Below are 21,064 nucleotides of genomic sequence, written 5' to 3'. Positions count from 1 at the left end.
CAGAAAGTTGAAAGTCAGTCAACTTTATGGTAATGAGCTATGACGCGGTTCAGCGACCAACGACCAGCAACCAATCGAATAGAATAAACTATTAAGATAACATTTTACGTTCAATCATGTTCTGTCACGTCAGAGCGTCCAAAGCTTCCCTATACTTTTTTGACAAGCGTCCTTGACAGGGCGACCAGAGCTTCTTTGGAAGCTCAAGTCGGCGGCGGTCTGTACGTACAGTCATTGACGCCTGTAATAAGGATAATGTGATTTTGGTTCGGTTTGTTGGAATTTCACTTTAGCCTACCGCACACTCACATGAATATGTTAACCCAGAATGTTGCTAGCCTATCTATCAAATTTGACCCGACCCACCCACGATTTTACCTCAAGTCTCAAGGGCCTATCACATTGTACACGGTATGCGCTGCGCTCGCTGCTAGGTTGCTCTTGGTTGAGGTAACCTCCCAAAGATTTTTGTTGTACTTGCCGCCGGGCTCAGCACAAAATACCAAGGACTTACAGCGCGCCGCAGTCAAAGTTCAACATGATTGCCGCTTGCGCTGCGCTTTGCTCAGCGCAGAGGCAGACCAGTTCTTGCGCGCGCAAGTCATTGACAATAACGCATTTCATAGTGCATACCGCGTGTAATGTGATAGGCCCTACACCCGAATCCGCGGGTCATAATCTGGCCCGCGCAACACTAGTAACCACAGTAACTGGGGGCGGTAACCACGATTATGACTAGATCCCGACTGTTTGTATACCCAAAAACGCTGTGGCTAGGATACATGGCTTTTAAGATCCCATATGGAAAATGCATATCATTTAATGAAGTTTTATCACTGAAAACTATTATTTCTGAAAACTTTGGCCAAAGTTGAGTGGGAAAAGTCATGGTTTCACTTTCATCAAGGGAAAACAGCGCTGTTGCTTGCGACATGTTCCCTCGCTCGTTTGAAATCTCTTGATTGACCACCTGATTGACCACCTGTTCGAGGGATTTGCGACAGCCTTTCCCAGATGCTTAACATGTTTGTAGCATATCAGTGTTCAACAGAATTATTTTTAAAAACGGAGGGTATCAGTTTTTTCCTAATAGCGTACCCTACTACCTATCTCTTAGATTTTGCTAATGAGTGTTGTAGGCTAGGAGTTATTGACGGCACTAACTTTTACAAAAGACCAGAAAACAATGTTAAGGCATTTGTGGAGAAGAAGGATGGTTCGTGTGTTTTCTTCCTACACCTCACAGTAAGCTATTTCGTTGCTCTGATTGTTTAGGTCTATCCAATTGAGTGCAGAGGCATCCCCCCCCCCCTGTATCGGTTGAAACACGCCCCATAATTATGTCCCAATGGAGCAGTATCAGACTCATATTCGGACTAGAATTGAGTATGACTACGTCAGGCTAATGTTACCCAGGAGACACCCTGTAAAATTATTTTTATGCAAGATCAATACTTTCCAAGATACAGCCAGTTTTAGGGGGGGTGTCGATTTTTTTGTCAAAGTTCACAAGCCCATAGCGCAAGAACTAAACCATGTACGAGGCTCAAATTTTGCATGCTGGTACATAGTAGGAATAGTATATAGCAAAATCGTCACGTTTGGTCTGGATGATCCTGCATGGTCATAGCTGTCCCTCAAAGTTGATAAAAATGTTATTGGAGTTTTTGGCTGGGCTCTGTTTAGGCCTCACTGCCGTAATTTAACATCAGACCCTATAAAACTGTAACATCAGAGTTGTTTGTTGTAGGTTTGGTTGTAGCGTAGGCTACCACCAAAATCATTCAGTTCAGATTACTTTTTTGATATCTACTTTATCGCTAAAACATACTTACTATTTGTACGTGAGATGAACCTCTTCCACCACAATTCCGAAAACGTTGTCTTGGAAGACCTTGGTGGCCAGCATATCTCGCCATTCCTTGTAAAGAAGCCAGGATTCAGGACTCCCGTATACCAACTGGCACCGGCCGCTTCGAATGTCCTCCTGGTCGCCTTTGCCAATTTGCATGGCCTTCAGTCCAAATTTTGTAGCCTCCTTTAACTTGTCCTCCATAAGCGCTATCAGTGGTGAGGGAACAATCACAAGCGGGTTGTGGCATATGGCGAGTCCCATGCGTTTTCCCACCAGCGGAGCTAGTTGGTAGATCAAACTTTTGCTGTATCTGGTCGGCAAAACATCAAATACATCCTTCTTTTGTGAGAATGACCTCAATGCAGTTTCTTCTTCTTTTCTCGTCATTATGTTAAGCCCGCCCACTGACTCTATACACAATGTGATTGGCCTGACGAGAGTTTTGTTTTGACAGCTCGCATGCGTCTAGATTTCTAGACTAGTGTAAGACCCTTGTGAAAGAAGGATATGCAGCTTTCAAGTGACAAAAAACGGCTAATTCCCAAGTTTACATTAACACTGTTGGACATGAAAGGCCACCTGGATTACAAACAAACAACGTGACTGCGAAAGTGACAACGAGCCCTCAACTGGGCAACTCCGTTAGCAAAATCTAGCCTTAGTTTCTCACCTCTTATTCCCACATTAAGTGAAGTGAAGTGAATGATGATGATTTCACTAGGAAAAAAGTTTTTTCCCGTGCCCATGAACGTTCCGTTAACCCCTACTGGTAACTTCTACCAGAGTCTGTTCTCTTTTTCTACTCTTTGGATCAGTGCTAGTAGGCTAATCAAATATCTACCATCGTCCATCGCAAAGAATTAAGCTAAACTTAGTGGAGAGTGACTATGTCTGATAACGACTGCTGCCGAATGTGTGAAACAAATGTACACATCCAAGGTAGAATTATCAATTCAAAGCAAATATTCGACAGTAAGGACAAAGATGGGAGTATATGGAGTCAACTGTCAAAATTAGGTCTAGTTCTGCACAACATGCTACTTCAGTCAGTCGTCGCAAATGCTGCACTGTAATTGTAAGGTTACAGCCAGCATGGACATTTTTCACAATAAGAAGAAAAAAGAGACACTCAACACCTGGCCGGAGACAACACACCCTCCAAAACCCCAAGGAGCGTAAAAAAAGTCCAGGAGGCTGACATACCATCACAGAGTGTGATTGAGGTGGGTAAAACAAGACAATAATGAAGTTAATGAAGATAGACCTGTACCCTAACTAGGTTATGTTGTTGTTTTGGTCTTTTGTTGTGTGGTGTGTGTGTGTGTGTGTGTATGTATATATATATATATACATACAGTGATGGCCAAAAGTATTGGCACCCATGCTAAAGTTGACTGAAAAGAGGAATATAAAATCATCTTTTGGAAATTGATCTTAATGCCTTAAGTTTAAAATGAGGAAATATCTAACCTTTAAGGACACCAATTTTCTTAGTGAATGAATAATGTATCATAAATAAATAAATGTTCTTCCTTAAAATACAGGGGTCATAAGTATTCCCACCCCTATGTTAAATTCCCATAGAGACAGGCAGATTTTTATTTTTAAAGGCCAGTTATTTCATGGATCCAGAATACTGTGCATCCTGATAAAGTTACCTTGGCCTTTGGAATTAAAATAGCCCCACATCACATACCCTTCACCATACCTAGAGATTGACATGGGTGTTATTTCAGTTAGCCTATTAGCTGGTTTGATTTGCATTGAGCTCAATGAGCATGAAAGAATTCATGTTTTTTTCATTCAGATGTGTAAATAAACATGTATAAGTTGCTATTAGTGAATTAATGGGGAGATGATCGAATCGGACTGAAAAAATGAATCGTTAAATTAATCGTTTAAAAAATAATCGTTTATCCCAGCCCTACGCTGCTGAAAAAATTCCTAAGGGAAATACTGTACACCGATGACACACATAATAGTCTACTGAATTGATGTGCTATAATGCTGACTTAAGTGTATGTCAACAATGGTTTATTAGTAATTTATTTTGACAGTCATCATGTTCATTTTAATGAATAGGAAGGACATTTAAACCGTATTCAATGCAAACATAATTCCACAATATAGCTGCAAGCAGCAATGAGGGGGCCAAGCAGTTAAGCAGTTGAGCAGGAGTTGGGATTGGATTGGACTGGACTTGACTGTGTTGTGTTAGATTGGATTGGACTTGATTGGATTGAATTGGATTGGACTGGATTCGAAGGTCACCGAATTTATTGTGTGTCCTCAAGATGTACTCCTAAGTCCACATACCAAGTTTGGTTTAAATCGGTGAACGTGTTGATAATTATAGCACCCCTTGTGGTCAAAGCACACCAAATTAATTGTGGGTCTTTAGGATGTGTTCACGAATCAAGGTACCAAGTTTGGTGTCAATACGAAAAAGTCTTCCTAATTATAGCGCCCCTAGTGGTCAAATTACACCAAATGTATTGTGTGTCCTCAGTATCGGGTCCCGAGTCCATATACCAAGTTTGGTTTCGATATGTAAAGGCGTTGCTGAGATATGAGCTAATTTCCTGTATCTCTAGCGCCCCCCTAGTGGACGAAGGTCACCAAATGTATTGTGTGTCCTCAGGTTGGGGTCCTAAGTCCATATACCAAGTTTGGTTTCTATATGTGAAAGCATTGCTGAGATATGAGCCTACTTCCTGTGATTATAGCGCCACACTATGTACCAAATTTCTTGAGCCTCCTCCTAATTGGGTCCTGAGCACATGTAGTAAGTTTAGTCTTGACACGAGAAAACCTTGCTGAGACATCACTTCACTTCCTGTTTGGCAGCTTTGCTGACAATTTTAATTGGCTGTTAACGGGCGAACGGTTTTAGATTTGAAGACAAAAATGGATAACTTTTTTGAGGCTTGGTCTGAAGATCATCTGCACCAAGTTTCGTGAAAATCGGACAAACTTTGTGACCTGTGAAAACTTTTAGGTGTTTTTGATTAAATTCAATATGGCGGCCGAATCAATTACAATGACATCAGAATTTGGCTTGGGTCAGCCTTTGGACTACCAACAGTATTAACAGACCCCACTAGTACATTTTAATTCCAAACACAACAGCAGCAACAGGCAACACATTTTTCCTAATTGCAGCGCCCCCTAGAGGTGAAAGGTCACCAAAGTTTTTGGACATCCTCCGGATGGGGTCATAAGTCCACGTACAAGTTTGGTTATGATACATGAAATGGTTGCGGCGATATGAGCTCACTTACTGTTTGGCGGCTTCGCCACAAATTTCGAATGGCTGTTACAGGAGAACGGTTTTAGTTCTGAATAGGAAAAGGGATAACTTTTGTGCTGCTTGGTCTGAAGATCATATGTACTAAGTTTCGTGAAAATCGGACAAACTATGTGAGCCATGAAACTTTTTAAAGGTTTTTGACAATATCCAAAATGGCGGAAAATCCATCATGGCGGAAATTGACGTCATAGGGTGCGTTGAACTCTGCTTGGTCCAAGGATTCCAACAGTAATTTTTCAAAATCAGGCCAATGGGTCAGAAGTTACGTGCGTGAAAGCATGTGTAACTTTGGCCTATTGGTGGCGCTAGAGCGTTCGAGGAGCCGACCTGAATCTTGGTGAAATTAATTGTGGGACTCTGCCTAATTAGTGTGCCAAATTTAACAACTTTTCACCAGACGGTTCTATGGGCTGCCATAGACTCCCATGCCAGAGGAATAATAATAAGAAAACTAACAAACACAATGGGTGCCTTCGCAGCTTCGCTGCTTGGCCCCCAAATATCTCCCATGAGTCATGTCAGCTAGTGTGTCTGGGGCCGTCTTTTCTAGCTCCTCCCAGTTGACTGGCAGATTGTGTGGACAGTCAGGTGTAATCGATTACAGTATTTAATAAATAAATATAAATTACAAGTAATTATAAAAAGGTGATGCCTAATGAGACAATAATTTTCCATAGACAGTAAAAGACTACGAGTTTTTCCTGCTGTATTCCCCATAGACAGTAAAGTTATTCCAATGAGCACTTCCGGTATGATGCGTTTTACTTCCTGGACTCGCTTCTCGTTCATCTCTCGTCTTTGAAAGACGCTAACCCCTACTGGCTCTCTCCTACTACTGAAGCGGAATGAAATTAAGCAGAAGTACGTAGATGGGGGGAGCCAGGCTAGTGGTTCAAACAACTACAAAATGTACTTTAACTGTAAAACATCAAATGGCTGCACCCTCCTCTTCAATTGAAGTCACACTGATGAGTGTTGTTAAACATTGTGTTTTGTAGGTTGATGCTGATTTGTTCATGGAGTGTATGGAGGAGGAATTGGAACCATGGCAGCAGATACACAAGAACAAAGAGTTGTGAGAAGCAGAACTAAAGCAAGGTGGTTTGTCTGCTTTGGACTTTCCAGTACCACTCATTTCACAGTCTGACTTTCTTCAGACACCAAATATCACAGCAATTCACAGACACTGGATTTGTAAATGGGATGCATTTTGACATATTTGTAATTGCCTCTATGAATGTTTACAGCATCAGATAAGGAAACTGTCTCTTGTCTACCATCTTTTACAGTTACTAGAAAGCCTGCAGTGGTGACTCGTGTCCTTGTCCCTGCCTCTGCCCCAGCCCCTGCTCCTGCTCCAGTGTCATCCACTCACGTGGTGCTATCAGGCCAGGCTTTATCTGGCAACACAGGCAGCAGCAAAGACACGGCGGTGCCCCTGCTCACCAACACACGTGAGTACCTGTGAATACCTGTGGCACTCTTCAGGTCTGCTGAGACATACACTGTGCACACTAGTAAGGTATGGGTGTCATGTTTACTTTGGACTGTGGACTGTGCAGCACTAAAGGGACTAAAGCCATTAAGATGTACTCCTAGACTGAGGTACTGACAATAGTCATGGATTACGTTACCAGGAAGTGTACACAGAGACTGTTTCTCAAAGCCAAGGATTCATGCTTGGAAGAACTAGCCCTGCCGAGTCAAATCCTTCAAAGATGAGGCAAGCCTCACGAGGCATTCTTCTTAGCATTCGGAAAACACACAATGGAACAGACTAGCGAGTGTGCAGGAAGCTGCAGGATTGTGTTATTAAAAATCAATACCTCCTGCCTGCTTCTTTTTGAAAAACAATGAATGCACCAGTCATTCTCCCACGTGTATAAATAAAATTATACATGTTTATTAATTTACCAATATAAGCCACAGAGCAACGATTAAGCAAATCGTAAAGAGGAAAGTGTAATATTTAGCTTGCAAAGGCACTCAAAGTTGTCAAAATGATTTGAGCCCATAATTTATTTTGGTTACTTTGCATAGTGACAATTACACAATGTTTACATTTACATACATACAGATACATACAGATTTTAAATCTTCCATAAATGTGCGCACAGGATTATGGGTGTTCCAAGCGTGCAGAGGATACACGCATGCATCCTCAAATTCTCAGAACGAAGGACTCGGTACTTAATAGAATTTGAAAGCGCACCCTTGACCTTGCAACAGTGCTTGGCGAGATTCGATAATGTAATGTCCTTGAAAAAGTGGCTTTGAAGGACCCATCCTTGACTTTAAGAAACGGTGATGGTCTCTCTCTCTCTCTCCCCCTAATAGACACATTATTTTGTAAATTAAGTGAACATATGTAAGTGATTACAGTATGGGCTCCATACGTAATGTGATGTAATCTGTGCTCCCACAGCATCTCTCCTCACCCCCATGGCTTCAGTTCCGGTCACAGCTCTGCCTTCTGGTTTTCTGCTGGTTGTAAACCAGTTGTGAATACCAATACTTCCTGTTACCTCAAAATGATGAAGGAAGAAAGCAGCGAAGTGCAGTATCCCATTGTGCTTACTCTTCAGACTATGATGGATGCTTCATTTAAAGAAAAACAGTGCTTTACTTTTCCATGATGGGGGCGTATCCTTTCTCTAACCAGTCCTTGGACTTTCCTGGCCAGGATCACTGCAGTGAGAGGCCAGGTTGGAGCTGAAGTTGTTGACGGCAACAGCAAGTGTGGACAGGTCGGATAAACATCTGATGCATAATGTTAAGCATCATGAGAAAGAAGCAGGCCACGCAATGGACATCAGTCACAACAGTGCCATTTGAAGACGGGGAAGTAGATCTCTGTTGGAAAACAGGCTGTTGACACTTCTGAAATTCAGATGTCAAAAAAATAAAAAGGGATCTCTGAAAAAAAGTTTGGATGAGTAAGATTTTCAATAAAAGATATTTAATTTCTTAATGTAGAGTGCATGTTTGAGTTGATAAGACATCAGAGATTGCTGAAGACCCTTATTCCATTTTATACAGAGCTTACTTATTCTTCATTGTTACATAACAGAAAAGGTGTGTAACAGTTGTCTAACACAAGTTAATAGATGTAGAACAACTTTTTTAAACAAAATGCATTCCAGAGAGTAGAATTTTTAGCACACAACCATGATGTTAATCTGACCCATCATCACTCAGCAGTTCCTCACAGACAAAAGAGGATGATTCACCGATGCCACTTTTCATTCACATGGTCACTGACATGAGTAATGACCAAGTATTCTACATCCTTATCCAATACCAGACCTAATGCATTATTGATTTCATGGGATTTATATAATGAAGGCAAGCATCTGGAGTTGAATGCTGAGTGATCAATTGGTAAAATTGAAAAAGGAAAGGTCTGGGAAGGCTAAAACCACTTACTCATTTATGACTAGGCTTTTCATAAGCCTAGCAGATGCACTGACCATTGAGTCTGAATGACTGACTTTTAAGTAATCTTTCTGGTATTCTTTTGCTATTAAATGAGTTCGGAAAGCCATCGGAAAGCCATCGTGTGACATGAAAAGAGTATGTGTACAGCAGACTCAACATTTTTTTTTATATATATATTTGGTGGTGGTGTTTGAGCCTGCTCACAAACAACAAAAATGCAAAAGGTTGTCTTGAATTAATAAGATAAGTAACTCATTGACTCAGATGTAGACAGAGCAAGCTCTCGAGAGAAGAGGACATTTGCTTGCTCTGGCTGTAGCTGACCAGTGAATTTGTCGAAAAAAGTCAATTTCTCCAAAGAAAAACAGGTATGTTTTTCTTTTGAAGTAAAATCATTACATTATGATTACTGATAATCTTGTAACATCATTCACGTCACTTCATGTGGGAATAAGAGGTGGGAAACTGGGGGAAGATTTTGCTGCCTGAGTTGCCCAGTTGGGGGCTCATCGTCACATTGTAGTTAATTTGTAGTCCATATGGACTTTCATGTCCAACAGTTTTAATGTGAACTTGGGAATTTGCCGTTTTTGCCACTTGAAAATGGCATATCCTTCTTTCACAAGCGTCTTACACCATATCTTTAAGCAAATACAGTTGTTCATTTAAGATTAGTGAGCGTATGCTTTAACTTTTCCTGTGGCATCCATGTTTTTTCACACATTACGACGGTAAGGCACATTAAACATAGTGGAAAAAACAACATAATCATGGGGGCGATGAAAGCAACTGGTGTCTACAGATACTCGACCAACATTTTTGCCAAATTTCGTAGACCTCGCATCTCGGACAGACTGAAAGATCTTGGATTGACAGTCGTACAAGAAATGGGAAAATCTGATAGAATGTGCCAGCGGTGTGTCTCACTTCTTTCGCGATTAGAACGCGATTTGCCCGTATATAGAAGATGGGAAGAGAACTACGACTACGACAAAGCGACGGCATCGACAGAGTACGCTTATGAAGGAGAACAGGAGCCTACTCAGTCTAAAACATGTAGGGGTTTGAAAGTCTTGCCCTTCAAGTTCTGGTCGAGGCAGTACTACTCAGAGGAGTATTACGGAGGTAAGCATGCTGTAGCGTGTCGTAGCTACAACAAATAACTTAAGTTATACTGCAGTTTGTTATAAGTACAGTGTAGTACAATAATATTTACATGTCCAAAATATTGCATATCCTGCATAAGAACTGCAAATAATACAGTGCAGTTAGGGTAGCCTCAGTTGAACTCCAATGATGACAAACTGATACTTTGGGAGAAAACAAAAACAAAGCTGTGAACATTAAAATACAACATAAAAAACAAAACATAAAGGCAACAACCTAGTAATTATGTGAATAAAAATCTACATGTTTAAATGGCCAAAAAAAGGATAAATCATAGGTGGTATTCCACACATTACCTTGGTGTTAGGGTAGCCTACTCTGCACATGTAATTGACAGTGAGTGGTAACTTAAGTTATTTGCATTTATCACACCAGGCACTATGCTGATGCCTGACCCAAATAAAGGGATAATTGTAATAAGAGAGACACGTCAAACTTTAAAGTCTATAATGTTGGTTTGGCTGTTCATTGATTCACTCATCTGCCAAACTTGTTTTTAAGATATGTTCATAGCAAAAATGGATGCATGTGATTAATTTAGATTAATTAACCACAGAGTATGTGGTAAAGTGCAGTAGAAGAGGGGTTTAGTAGATTTAGTGGCAAGGGCTGCATAAGAAAGGTGGGGGATGGATTGGGATAAGGGGGGGTGCACCAACAAGGCGCACCCAAGAGCAACAGGGGCAAGGAAAAACTCCCTTACCAAGGAAGAAACCTTGGGCAGATCCACGGCTCAAGGGGCTAACCCAACTGCCAGGGGTCTTGGTGTGTGTGTTGGGGGGGATGACGAGGGATAGTGTGCTGTGTATGTGGGGAGAGGGCAGTGTGCAATATGTGTGTTGGAGAAGCTGTGACGTTGGCAACCTGTCTCTACCATAGACTGTAAAAAATACTGTGTGACAGAAAATCACGTGGTCATGACATCATCGTTAGCCTATTTTTACAAAAAACATCTGCTACGGGCAGTGGTAGACGAAGTACACAAATCCTAGCCTATAAAGTCTAGATGCACCCTAGCGGCAGCAAATGTAATTTGCAGCCAGGGTAGCAAATCTCCGTTGGCTTGTGAGCTGGAAAAACCAAACTTCGGTCAGGCCAATCACATTGTGTAGAGTCGGTGGACGGGCTTAACATAATGACAGCAGAGTTGCAACGGTTCCACGTGAATTCCCTGCTACTTGAAAACAAAGAAGATAGATGCTGCTGCTGGTGAACAGCGGTCTCGAGACCTGAGTTAAGCTTTTTCTTAAGTTGGCAAAAGTTTGATCAACTAGCCAACTAGCTCCGCTTTTGGGAAAATGCATGGGACTCATGAGTTGTAGTGCTATCCTATTGCGTGCAGAGGCAATCTGAAAGACAACTGTTTATCCCGCCCCTTGGATTGAGCACTGCCAATGGTGAGTTCCCAGACCCTACATCTTGACGTGGGTCTGGCTCGTCAGGCTACACAAATCCTGTACTTGAATGAGTAGAGATACACATGGTTAAATGTTACTCCAGTAAAAGTAGAAGTCCGCCTTTTACATTTCCAGTTGAGTGGAAGTACAAAAGTACTTGCCTTCAAATGTAAGTGTTAAAAAGTAAAAGTCCTGAAATGTATTATGACTAATACAGTTGTATTTACTATTGTTGAAATGATTTGGCACAGAAATAGGCATTCATTGAGCCTTTCTCCTTCATTCAAGGACAAAATCAACTAAGAATTGTATGTAGAAAGAACTAATAACAAACCAATGTGATATCTCGTCTTAGATACTTAGATGCTCGATGGCAAACATCACCTAACCAACAGCTAGTTGTCTGTGTCCTGAATACACTGTAAAAAAAAAGTGATCTCAGTGGACAGCCCAGGCTCCAAAAACGGCAACAAAAACAACCTGGGCAAACCTAGCCCATAAAAACATAACAAACTGTTCCAGCAAATCACAGACGAGATGTGCGTTTAGGAGAGTTTCAATTGCATGGGAGCAGCACAGGAGGGAGGGGGAGGAAGTAGCGAGCTACTTTGTTAAAAAAGTTTAACAAAATTGAAATACTCAAATAAAGTACAGATACATGGAAAAAAAGCGACTTAAGTAGGCCCTATAGAGGAGTAAATGTACTCCCTCTCAAATGGCCCAAAGCGGGGGGCGGCACCCATAGACAGTAAAATGCATTTGAAAATATCACTACGACCAATCAGAATAATACACGGAATGACGTATCCAGAGCGACGGAAACGAGTTTGTTTGACTGAGAGACACAAATGTAGCCTACTGGAAATGGAGCCACAAGACGACTTTTGCCGTTTTTGCAAGCAGAATGTGAGAAAATTTGGTTCGGACAAACACTCAATCAACATTTTCAAAAAATATGGGAAACAAAGTATATCCGAAAGACTTTCTCATGTTGGCGTGACGTTAGTAAACAGACCAGTGTCGAAAAGGATTTGTCGGCGGTGTGTCTCCCTTTTAACAAGACTGGAACGAGATTTGCCTGTGTATTGGAGATGGATAGAGGATGAGAAACAAGATGAAGCCTCAACAGGTCGTTCTGATAAAAGAGACCTTGAGCGCACTCAATCCAAAACACCAAGGGCTCTGGAAAAGTTGTACCACAAACCCGCCAGTTCTGGTAGAGCTAATGTTCGAAGGAATATTACAGAGGTAAATTTGTTGTACTACCGTGTATTTTAACGTCCTGTAGGCTAACTGGTCATCCGATCGTCCTGGTCTCTATTAGCTTCTTCATAGCAGCCAGTTTCGTATTAACCTACTCGTGGTCATGTTTTGTTATGATGGTGTGTTTTTCTCCGTCATGTGTGTCATGCAGCCCCTTCCGATTATTTAACAGCTATGTATTAGTAGGTTGGTCTCGGATAGCCTAGTTACATCGTGGTTGTCCTAAGGTTCCCAGATCTATATTGTCACAATCAAAACAGTCAAATGTAGGCTGGAATCGACCCATTCACTTCGCTTAATCCAAGGGGCAGGCAGAGAACTGCCTAGGCATGCAATAGGCCAGCGCTACGACCAATCAGAACAAAAAGCAGGGTGACGTGGCCAGAGCGACTGAAACAGTGAACGGGGATGTAAACTGAGGAAAGATTCTGCTACGTGTTGTGAGTTTTGGAGAATATTTTAATGAAGATACAGTGATGATGGAGACCGACGACTTTTGTCGATTTTGCAACAAACAACTTCGTGTAGCTGGTGCATTAGTACACGCTACAAGTATTTTTGATACGATAAAGAAAGCGCAGAAGATATCCGAGAGACTTCAACATGTCGGAGTGGCCGTGGTAAAGGCACCAGGAAAGTCCAAACGAATTTGTCATCCGTGTCTAAACTTGTTATCGAGACTGGAACGAGACCTGCCAGTGTATTGGAGATGGGTGGAAAGTGAAAAGAAAGAAGAAGCCACCTCAGGAACGACAACGGAGAAGAGAGACAACCCTGCGAGTCCAGGAGGAGCTGTTCGACGGAGTATCACAACAGTAAGTTTATGGTGTTAAATACTTGATCGGTATGTTACTGTAGTAGTTACAGTACAGTCTGACCCTAGAGACACATTTTCATCAGCTAGAAACGTTAAGGTGTCTTGTCCTGCCCGGGGGCATTGGGCTAGTGTGTGTAGCCTGTGTGCAACCACTTGTGGTCATGTTGATGCGATGTAATGTAATGCACTTTAGCCTGGCAAGCTATACTGTTGTTAAGGTAGTTCTACGTATATTTGTGGGCTAACGTTAGTAGGCTTTGAAGGCTAGATATAACATATCTTGCCCATGTTACCAATTACCTCTGTGTTAACAACATGCCCACTTTTTTCTTTGAAAAGCAACATTTTCATTGAAAAATGTATATAAATTCTTTTAGGCCATTGCCACACCGAAGGTGTTTGAAACAGCAGAGGATGTCATCTTTAAACAAATCAACAACAGACAATGGAGGTCAGCAGCCAAGTCCATCATGAACCATACGGAGCTGTCTAAAGAGGTGAAAACCATCATCCTTTCACTAGTTGAGATGGAATGCAAGACACTATGCAACCCAGGAAGTCCAGACTTTGTGAAGAGACAGTTGAAATTCCAAGTCTGATGTTTGTACGGTTTGGGCTTATGGTGATTTGGGTGGCATTCTCTAGATGGAGCTGTTTCTTGATAATGGCTCTGGAGTCAAGGTCTGCTGATAAATTCCCATAACAATGTCAAAGCATTTGGCTGGAAAAAATATAAATAACAGACATTTAAGACAATGGCTGTGTGAGTTAATACATATTTCATAAATATACATTTGACTGTGTCTACAATGAGTTAGGCCTATGTAGAGTCATCTTGGGTGAGGGACATGTAAACAAAATGGAGGCTGTCTTAACTCATTGAATGCCAAGCTGTTTTCGGAAGCTTTGTCCTAGAGTGCCAGCAATCTAGACTATTGTTGATGATTTTTATACAGCCACAGCATATTCTGTGTTATAGCTATGAACACATACAATGAACATATACAACTCGTTTAAAAGGTGAGACTTTAAGCTCTCAGTGGGTGCAAACCGTGTATTTCTACACGCTTCTGTTCCTGAGAAATCCCAAGCTAAACAGTGGCTAGTTTTCATCAAAATCGCTGTTTTTTACTAGAAATGGAGATATAACGTCTTTCATGAAATATTAAGTGTTGCCGGTAAACTTTCCGGGAAGTGATCAGCAAGACCTGGCGAGACTGCCACCTAGTGATAGACCCACGAAAATGGCCTGGTTTTGAGATGACGTGCATGCGTCACTGATTCGACCCAAAGCGGCAACCGAGTTATGATAAAATGTCCAGATTGTGCGTTTTCATGAGTTTTCGATCATCATATATTTCATTTCCATTCATCACAGAGTTCCTAAAATCACATATAAGGTGTGTTAGAGTGTCTAGTTTCGTAATTTAAAAAAAAAAGCTAAAAATGTAATATTACGTTTTTGGCACTCAATGAGTTAAGGAGTGGGGGGGAAGGGGTTGCTTTGTCTGTTCACTGGCTGGGTGGCCAGTGTGTGTGTGGCTAGCTGGATGCAATGAAACAAACTACACACTCACCTTCTTTGACAATGGATCGAAGTTCACCCAGTTTGGCAAAACACTCTCTCCCCTTTACCAGCCTTGCCCCTGATGGATAAATCAGTACATTTTAATAATAAATAATACATATGTAAATAACATTATCAACATGGCAATGCATTCAGCTTTGGAAATCAGTTAGGTCGGATCAGTCCATAACAGTGGTCATATTTGATGATTCAACTTCGATAGGAAAGGATGACAAAGAAGAGCATTCCTAGTATGCTATGCACATATAGCTTACCATTTGTAAATCAGGTGACCCTCATTCACCACTATTCCAAGGAGGTCATCCTGGAAGACTCTGGACGCCAACATGTCTCGCCATTGTCTTTTCAGGAGCCAGGCTTCAGGACTTCCAAATATCAAATGGCAATGCCCACTCAGAATGTTATTGTATTTGTCAATACCAAGCTGCATGGCCGTTAATCCGAACTTGGTCGCCTCCTTAACCTGGTCCTCCATAAGTGCGATCAATGGTGAAACGACAACTACGAGTGGGTTCTCATAGAGTCCCATCCGTTTGGCCACCAACGGAGCAAGTTGATATATCAAACTTTTACCGTATCCGGTCGGCAAAACGGCAAATACATCCTTCTTCGAAAGGAATGACTTAAGTGCATTGTGTTGCTCAACTTTCAAAGAAAAGCACAAGTCCAACTCCTCCAAAGTTGACGCCAACGTCGATTCAAACAACCGCTCTTCGTTCGCCATAGCCACCTTCCTTGTTGTTCACCGTCGCAGGACTGTCGTCATCCTGTTAAGCCCGCTTTAAGACAAAATGGAACGCTGTGATTGGATGACGTCCACGGCGTCAGCCAATAGAAATCCATATGGTTTGCTACTAGACGTACAGGCTGAGCAAATTAATTTGCCGCCGCTAGGGTGCGTCTAGATTTCTAGGCTAAGAGATTTATTCTCACTGAGCAAATTCAAATTGTGCTCTCACCAGAATGCTGGATTTCCAGGTGCTTCACTAAAGGGAAGAGGAGAGATGCCCTTCTCTGCATAGTCTGTCTGCCTCTCCACCCTCTCCTCTATTTCCATCTCCTATAACAATGTTTGTGTACTGACCGTCTACTGGCCCACCGTTTACTGCTTTCACTGTCTACTGTTTACCGGCTATATTAGCCCATACACACAACCACTTCCTCCATCCCCCAGTCTGGACTGTGGTCTAACTTAATACTTGACCAAGGGCTGTTACCCTATTACTTCAAACTTATCCTGGCACTGCTATAAGTCTAATATTACTATGTTTACATTTTTCTGTTATATGTCCATATTTAATGCTGGTCTCTAGACTTTATCCCTGCACTGTTGGACTTTTTGCACTACCACCATGACACACTTCATAGAGCACCTTAACACTGCATAATGAAACACAGGGTTAGTCCCTGCCGTGTCACTGCAAGCGACTCATGCTTATACATCCGTTAGTACATTCATGTGGATCTTTGATTTAATATCTTTTACTGTCTATATGAGTCGTGTGGATTTGTTATTTTATCATTCTGTTGTAGTATTCATGTTGTAGTGTATTTTGTGTGTGATGTCTTAAGCTACTGGCACCTTCAATTTCCCCTTGGGGATCAATAAAGTATCCATCCATCCATCCATCCATCCATAGTAGGATGATTTTCACGTGAAATGTCAGTCCCATTTCTTCTTGAAGCCGAAATAAACCTTAATGAATGAGTGTTTATCGGACATGCTTGATTAATGTTATATCCATAGGTAAAATAATGTTAACTTTAGCATTGGTTGCATGATTGAGGCTAGTTTGATTGTTGGTGTATTTGTGGAACATAAATACGGTTATACTGAGCAAATTGATAACAGCACTGTACGACTGTCATCCCATTCTTTTCTGACCATACTGACAGGAGCTAAGTTGATTAGTCACAACGCTAACGCTAATGGGATTGTTTGCTGATGGAAGATCTGTCTACAATGCATCCTAAACACCTGGCTGGGACATTTCTGCTGGCTAAATAGGTTTTCTGCTGTTGACTCGCTCACAGTCCTTGGTGGCCCTGTCAGTGCTTTGTAAAATGTTGCATTAAGACCACAAAAAGTCTGCTCGAAATAAATGTAAGCATCTGAGCTAACATTCATTCCCCAGAACAAAGACCTCTTTTATTCTTACTATTCTTTTTATTCTATACACTCTTATTTCTAAAAAAAACTGTATATATGAGATGCCTTTCATTAGGAAACTCAATAATTAGGCCTATTCAAATACATAATGCCCCACCTTGATTAGAACCTTATTATGAGATTTTTTTTTATTGTGTTTGTGAAAAAAAGACTCGGCCGATATATCAGTTATTGATAAATATCGAAATCTGTATCGGCTTTCAAAATCCCATATTGGTCAGGCTCTATAGTAGATAGAGACAAATTAGCATACACGCACAGACAGACAGGCATGCGCACACACACACAAGCACAAACACAGGCACGCATGTATGCACACACAGAGGTACCACACAGGTACGCATATACAAGCATACACAAAAGTTGCAAGAGGAAGAGTAGGGGATGGAGAGAAATTGACAAGCGTGATTTATTTTTCTGGAGAGGTTGTACAGGACTGGGTGGCGGTCATATTTTGTATCACTATGTGGTACATCTAGTTTTCCCAATAATGACCGGCGTTCTATACATTATATATTAAATTAGTATAAAGTATATATACTTTTTTGATCCTGTGAGGGAAATTTGGTCTCTGCATTTAACCCAATCGGTGAATTAGTGAAACACAAACAGCACACAGTGAACACACAGTGAGGTGAAGCACACACTAATCCCGGTGCAGTGAGCTGCCTGCTTCAACGGCGGCGCTCGGGGAGCAGTGAGGGGTTAGGTGCCTTGCTCAAGGGCACTTCAGCCGCGACCCACTGGTCGGGGCTCGAACCGGCAACCATCCGGTTAGAGTGCTAACCAGTGGGCCACGGCTGCCCCAAATTATTATATGTAGTTATATTAATTATATGTAGTATTGTGAGTAGGCAACATTCGAAGTATGGATTGGAATTGTGCTAGCCTGGTCTCTAGATCTCCAGATCTAGTCTGACAAACCATAGTTCATAACAGTTTCCCTCAAAAATGTAAAAAATGTCAGGCCAATCACTGACGAGAGGGGAAGACTGTTCCAAAACTTATTTTCATAAACGGAAGTACACCTGCAAATGTCAGAAAATGGGGAAATTTATTTACAGCAAAGGTAGACACACATACATTGTTTCCTGACAGTTGGTGCTGTTTATTCAGTTTGTAAAGTTTAAACGAAGTAGCATCAGTAGTAACCTGATCAATGTGATTGGTAAGGCTGGATCAATGATTTCAAAGCTAGTGCCCATTGCGATGCAAGTGTCGCAAACGTTTCCCAATCGAGAGTTGCCAGACTCTATTCACTTCATGATCGAATTGTGCATTAACCAGATCACTTCTATTACACACTGCCGCACTTGGAAGATGTCTACACTAATCAGAACATCCTACCATGTGACAATTGAGGAACTAGCTCCACACAAATTTGCTTCCTATCTCAAATACAGAACATTAAGCACACTTTTTTTCTACTGTCACACTACAGATGTAAAAACAGCAAGATCTGATGATACTCTTACTAGGCAAAAAACAGCTGTGACCAACTACTCCAACTAATGTTACTTTTTTTACTTTTGGTTTGCTCTTTGTAGCGTTTCAACAATGGGACACCTACAGCAGATCATCACAGCCCTGTCAGTTGTGTTCAAATACCTGCCCAAACAAAGGGAGATCTACAAGACTGTCAAAAGCCCCCAGAAAAACGGTAGGTAGACAAATAAAATCAATAACTTAACCTATACGGTCATTCCGTAAAAGTCCAGGAAAATGGTTGCTGCACTGTCTCAGAGTTTGCTCAAAATGTGTCTACCTAATATTAAGTAAGACCTGTAAAATATTTTTGTTAAATTCCAATGTTTTCACACGTTTTTGTATCCACAGGACACCAATCATTATTTTGTCTGCAAATACAATACTTTATTAATGTTGAGCCAATATTTGAAGTCTGCACAAATGCGCATGAAGATATTAAGGATAAAATAAAGTGTGATTGCAAATTTTTTGGTAATGTTCATAGGACCATAATGGTATGTGGGGTAGCTACTAGCTAGTAGGAACACGAAAATCAACGTTGAGCGTATAAAGTGCCAATGATTTCATTAATTTTTCATTCATACATAAATACCCTTACTTGGTAACATTGTATACCAATGCGTTTTCATTTTTGTACCTGAGGCAAAACAATGTACACTAAATATGATAGACTGAGCTACTTTCACATAGATGTTCAAGTGCCTTCTAACTACCTCACCATTTTCATCCTATGAAAATTACCAAAAAACACAACCTTCCTTTGTTTAATCCTTAAAATCTTCAAGCCCATTATTTGTGCTCAATAATAACATTAATACATTATAGTATTCTCTTTTTCTGTAAAAAATCTATCATTTTGTATTTTTTGTGTTTTGGTTTCCACTCTTTTTTACATGATCACGTGTATGCTTTTATATCATTTCATGTAACCGTTGAATAAAATCTGAGATGATGCTGCAACCGTCTTATCTGATTTTGCACGGAATGATAGTATTTTGATTAAACATCCACTGTTCTTGAAGTATGAAGAATGCATTTGTAGCCTACATTTTTGTTCAGATAAAAAACAACAACATGCATAATCTCTTAAATATTAAATATAAGTAGGGTAACTAGCAGGTGGACAGCGTTTCATTCATACAGGGAAATGTTATTCCAAAGAACTTTCTGGAAACATAGTATATGGGAAGATTCAAACTCCTAAGTGATCAGCATCACATCCAACAACTACAAAATGTACTAAAAAACATTACATGGCTGCACCCCCTCTTTCGCTGAAGTCACACTGATGAGTGTTACACATTGTGTTTTGTAGCAAAATGTCTGATGCTGAATTTCTCATGGAGTGTGTAGAGGAGGAATTGGAACCATGGCAACAGATACACACGAACGAAAAGCCTGGAGGGGTTGGGTCTTTGAAGAGGATCAGAACTGCAAAGCGAGGTGGTTTGTCTACACATTATATCATTAGAGTTCAGTGATGAGAATAATCCTATTGATTTTGAGCTTGTTTTTTTTATTTGAGAGGTGTGTCACAACCATACAAAGCATAATTCTGTCTCATAAGCTTCAACATGATGTAGACTTGTATAATTCCAGTACCACTGAACTTACTCTTTATAGAAGTCAATTCCAAAATACAGAGAAAAATGAGAACTAGCGATGTAAATGAGGTGTTTTGCTGAAGCCACAATTGTAATTGCCTCTAAGAATTTTAACAGCAGTTGTCTCAAACTTCTCGCCTGAGGCCCCAGCAAAATAGACCTAGAGCATCACCTGGCCATGGCAATGCTTCACTTTAAACATGGTGCACCTTTCATTGTGCATCTTCCAGACATAACCACTGGTCAGGAGGCCCAAAAAGTTCTACGGTTTGTTCCGTTGCTCCATAGAATTAACCGCCAAACCTATCGTCACTATGGTTTTGGTTCCGTATTCTGTTCATGCTTATAGAACAGTAGTACGTTTGGATGAGGAAGTATGAAGAATATCCTGAAAGGTGCACCATGTTTAAAGTGAAGCATGGCCATGACCAGGTGATGCTCTGGGCCTATTTTGCTTCCTCTGGCACTGATAAACAGCTGCATCATGCTTTCCATAGAAACCAATAGAAATGTAAAGTGAGTACATTTAAGCCTATTGTCCATTAGAAATGGACTGATATTTCTCAGGAATGCTACCACAGCTGACATCTGACTACCCCTAACCTTAGCACTGGATTTTAACAATGAAAAATGTGCTTATATCAGTGCAAAACTTTTTGTGAAGGGTGACCATGACTTTTGACCATGTCTGTTTGACAGTATTCACTTCCCGCAGCATTTTGGTATGATTTGAGTTTGATATTTTGTGTTAAATCTGGGGAAACCAATTGTTGTTGCAGTTGTGTTGAGCTATTGAAATGGTCCTGGTTTGTTTGTTTTCTCAAAAAAACTCCAAAAGTGTGTGTTTCATACAAAGGTGTAATTCAATGTTGAAAATAAACATCAGTCTCAAATGGGCCTACCATGGCAAAACGTACAAATGTATGCGCAGAAGATCATGCCATATTTTTTTCTCATGCCATATTGC

At 40.9% G+C, this 21,064-nt stretch overlaps 1 protein-coding gene and 1 long non-coding RNA gene across 7 annotated transcripts in view; both read left to right on the top strand.

The window, feature by feature from the left end:
* The window catches only part of LOC121721059 (ensconsin-like), a 38,363-nt gene that overhangs the window by 13,380 nt on the left and 3,919 nt on the right, over positions 1-21,064 (top strand). For 4 of the 6 annotated variants that reach the window (XM_042107639.1, XM_042107638.1, XM_042107642.1 and 1 more), the window contains 2 exons: positions 18,553-18,665; positions 19,809-19,936. In XM_042107639.1, the coding sequence (XP_041963573.1) occupies positions 18,553-18,665; positions 19,809-19,936 (241 nt within the window). The other 2 variants (XM_042107641.1, XM_042107640.1) reach the window with 2 other exon arrangements.
* On the top strand, positions 1,590-8,136 carry LOC121721063. Its single transcript, XR_006034733.1, has 4 exons — positions 1,590-3,078; positions 6,164-6,263; positions 6,455-6,619; positions 7,591-8,136. It is a non-coding gene; the product is annotated as an uncharacterized LOC121721063 (long non-coding RNA).

This window comes from Alosa sapidissima, chromosome 10, assembly GCF_018492685.1.
Source record: "Alosa sapidissima isolate fAloSap1 chromosome 10, fAloSap1.pri, whole genome shotgun sequence".
Classification (NCBI taxonomy): Eukaryota; Metazoa; Chordata; class Actinopteri; order Clupeiformes; family Clupeidae; genus Alosa; species Alosa sapidissima.
The sequence above is the reverse complement of the archived record's forward strand: the minus strand, read 5'-3'. Positions and strand labels throughout refer to the sequence as shown.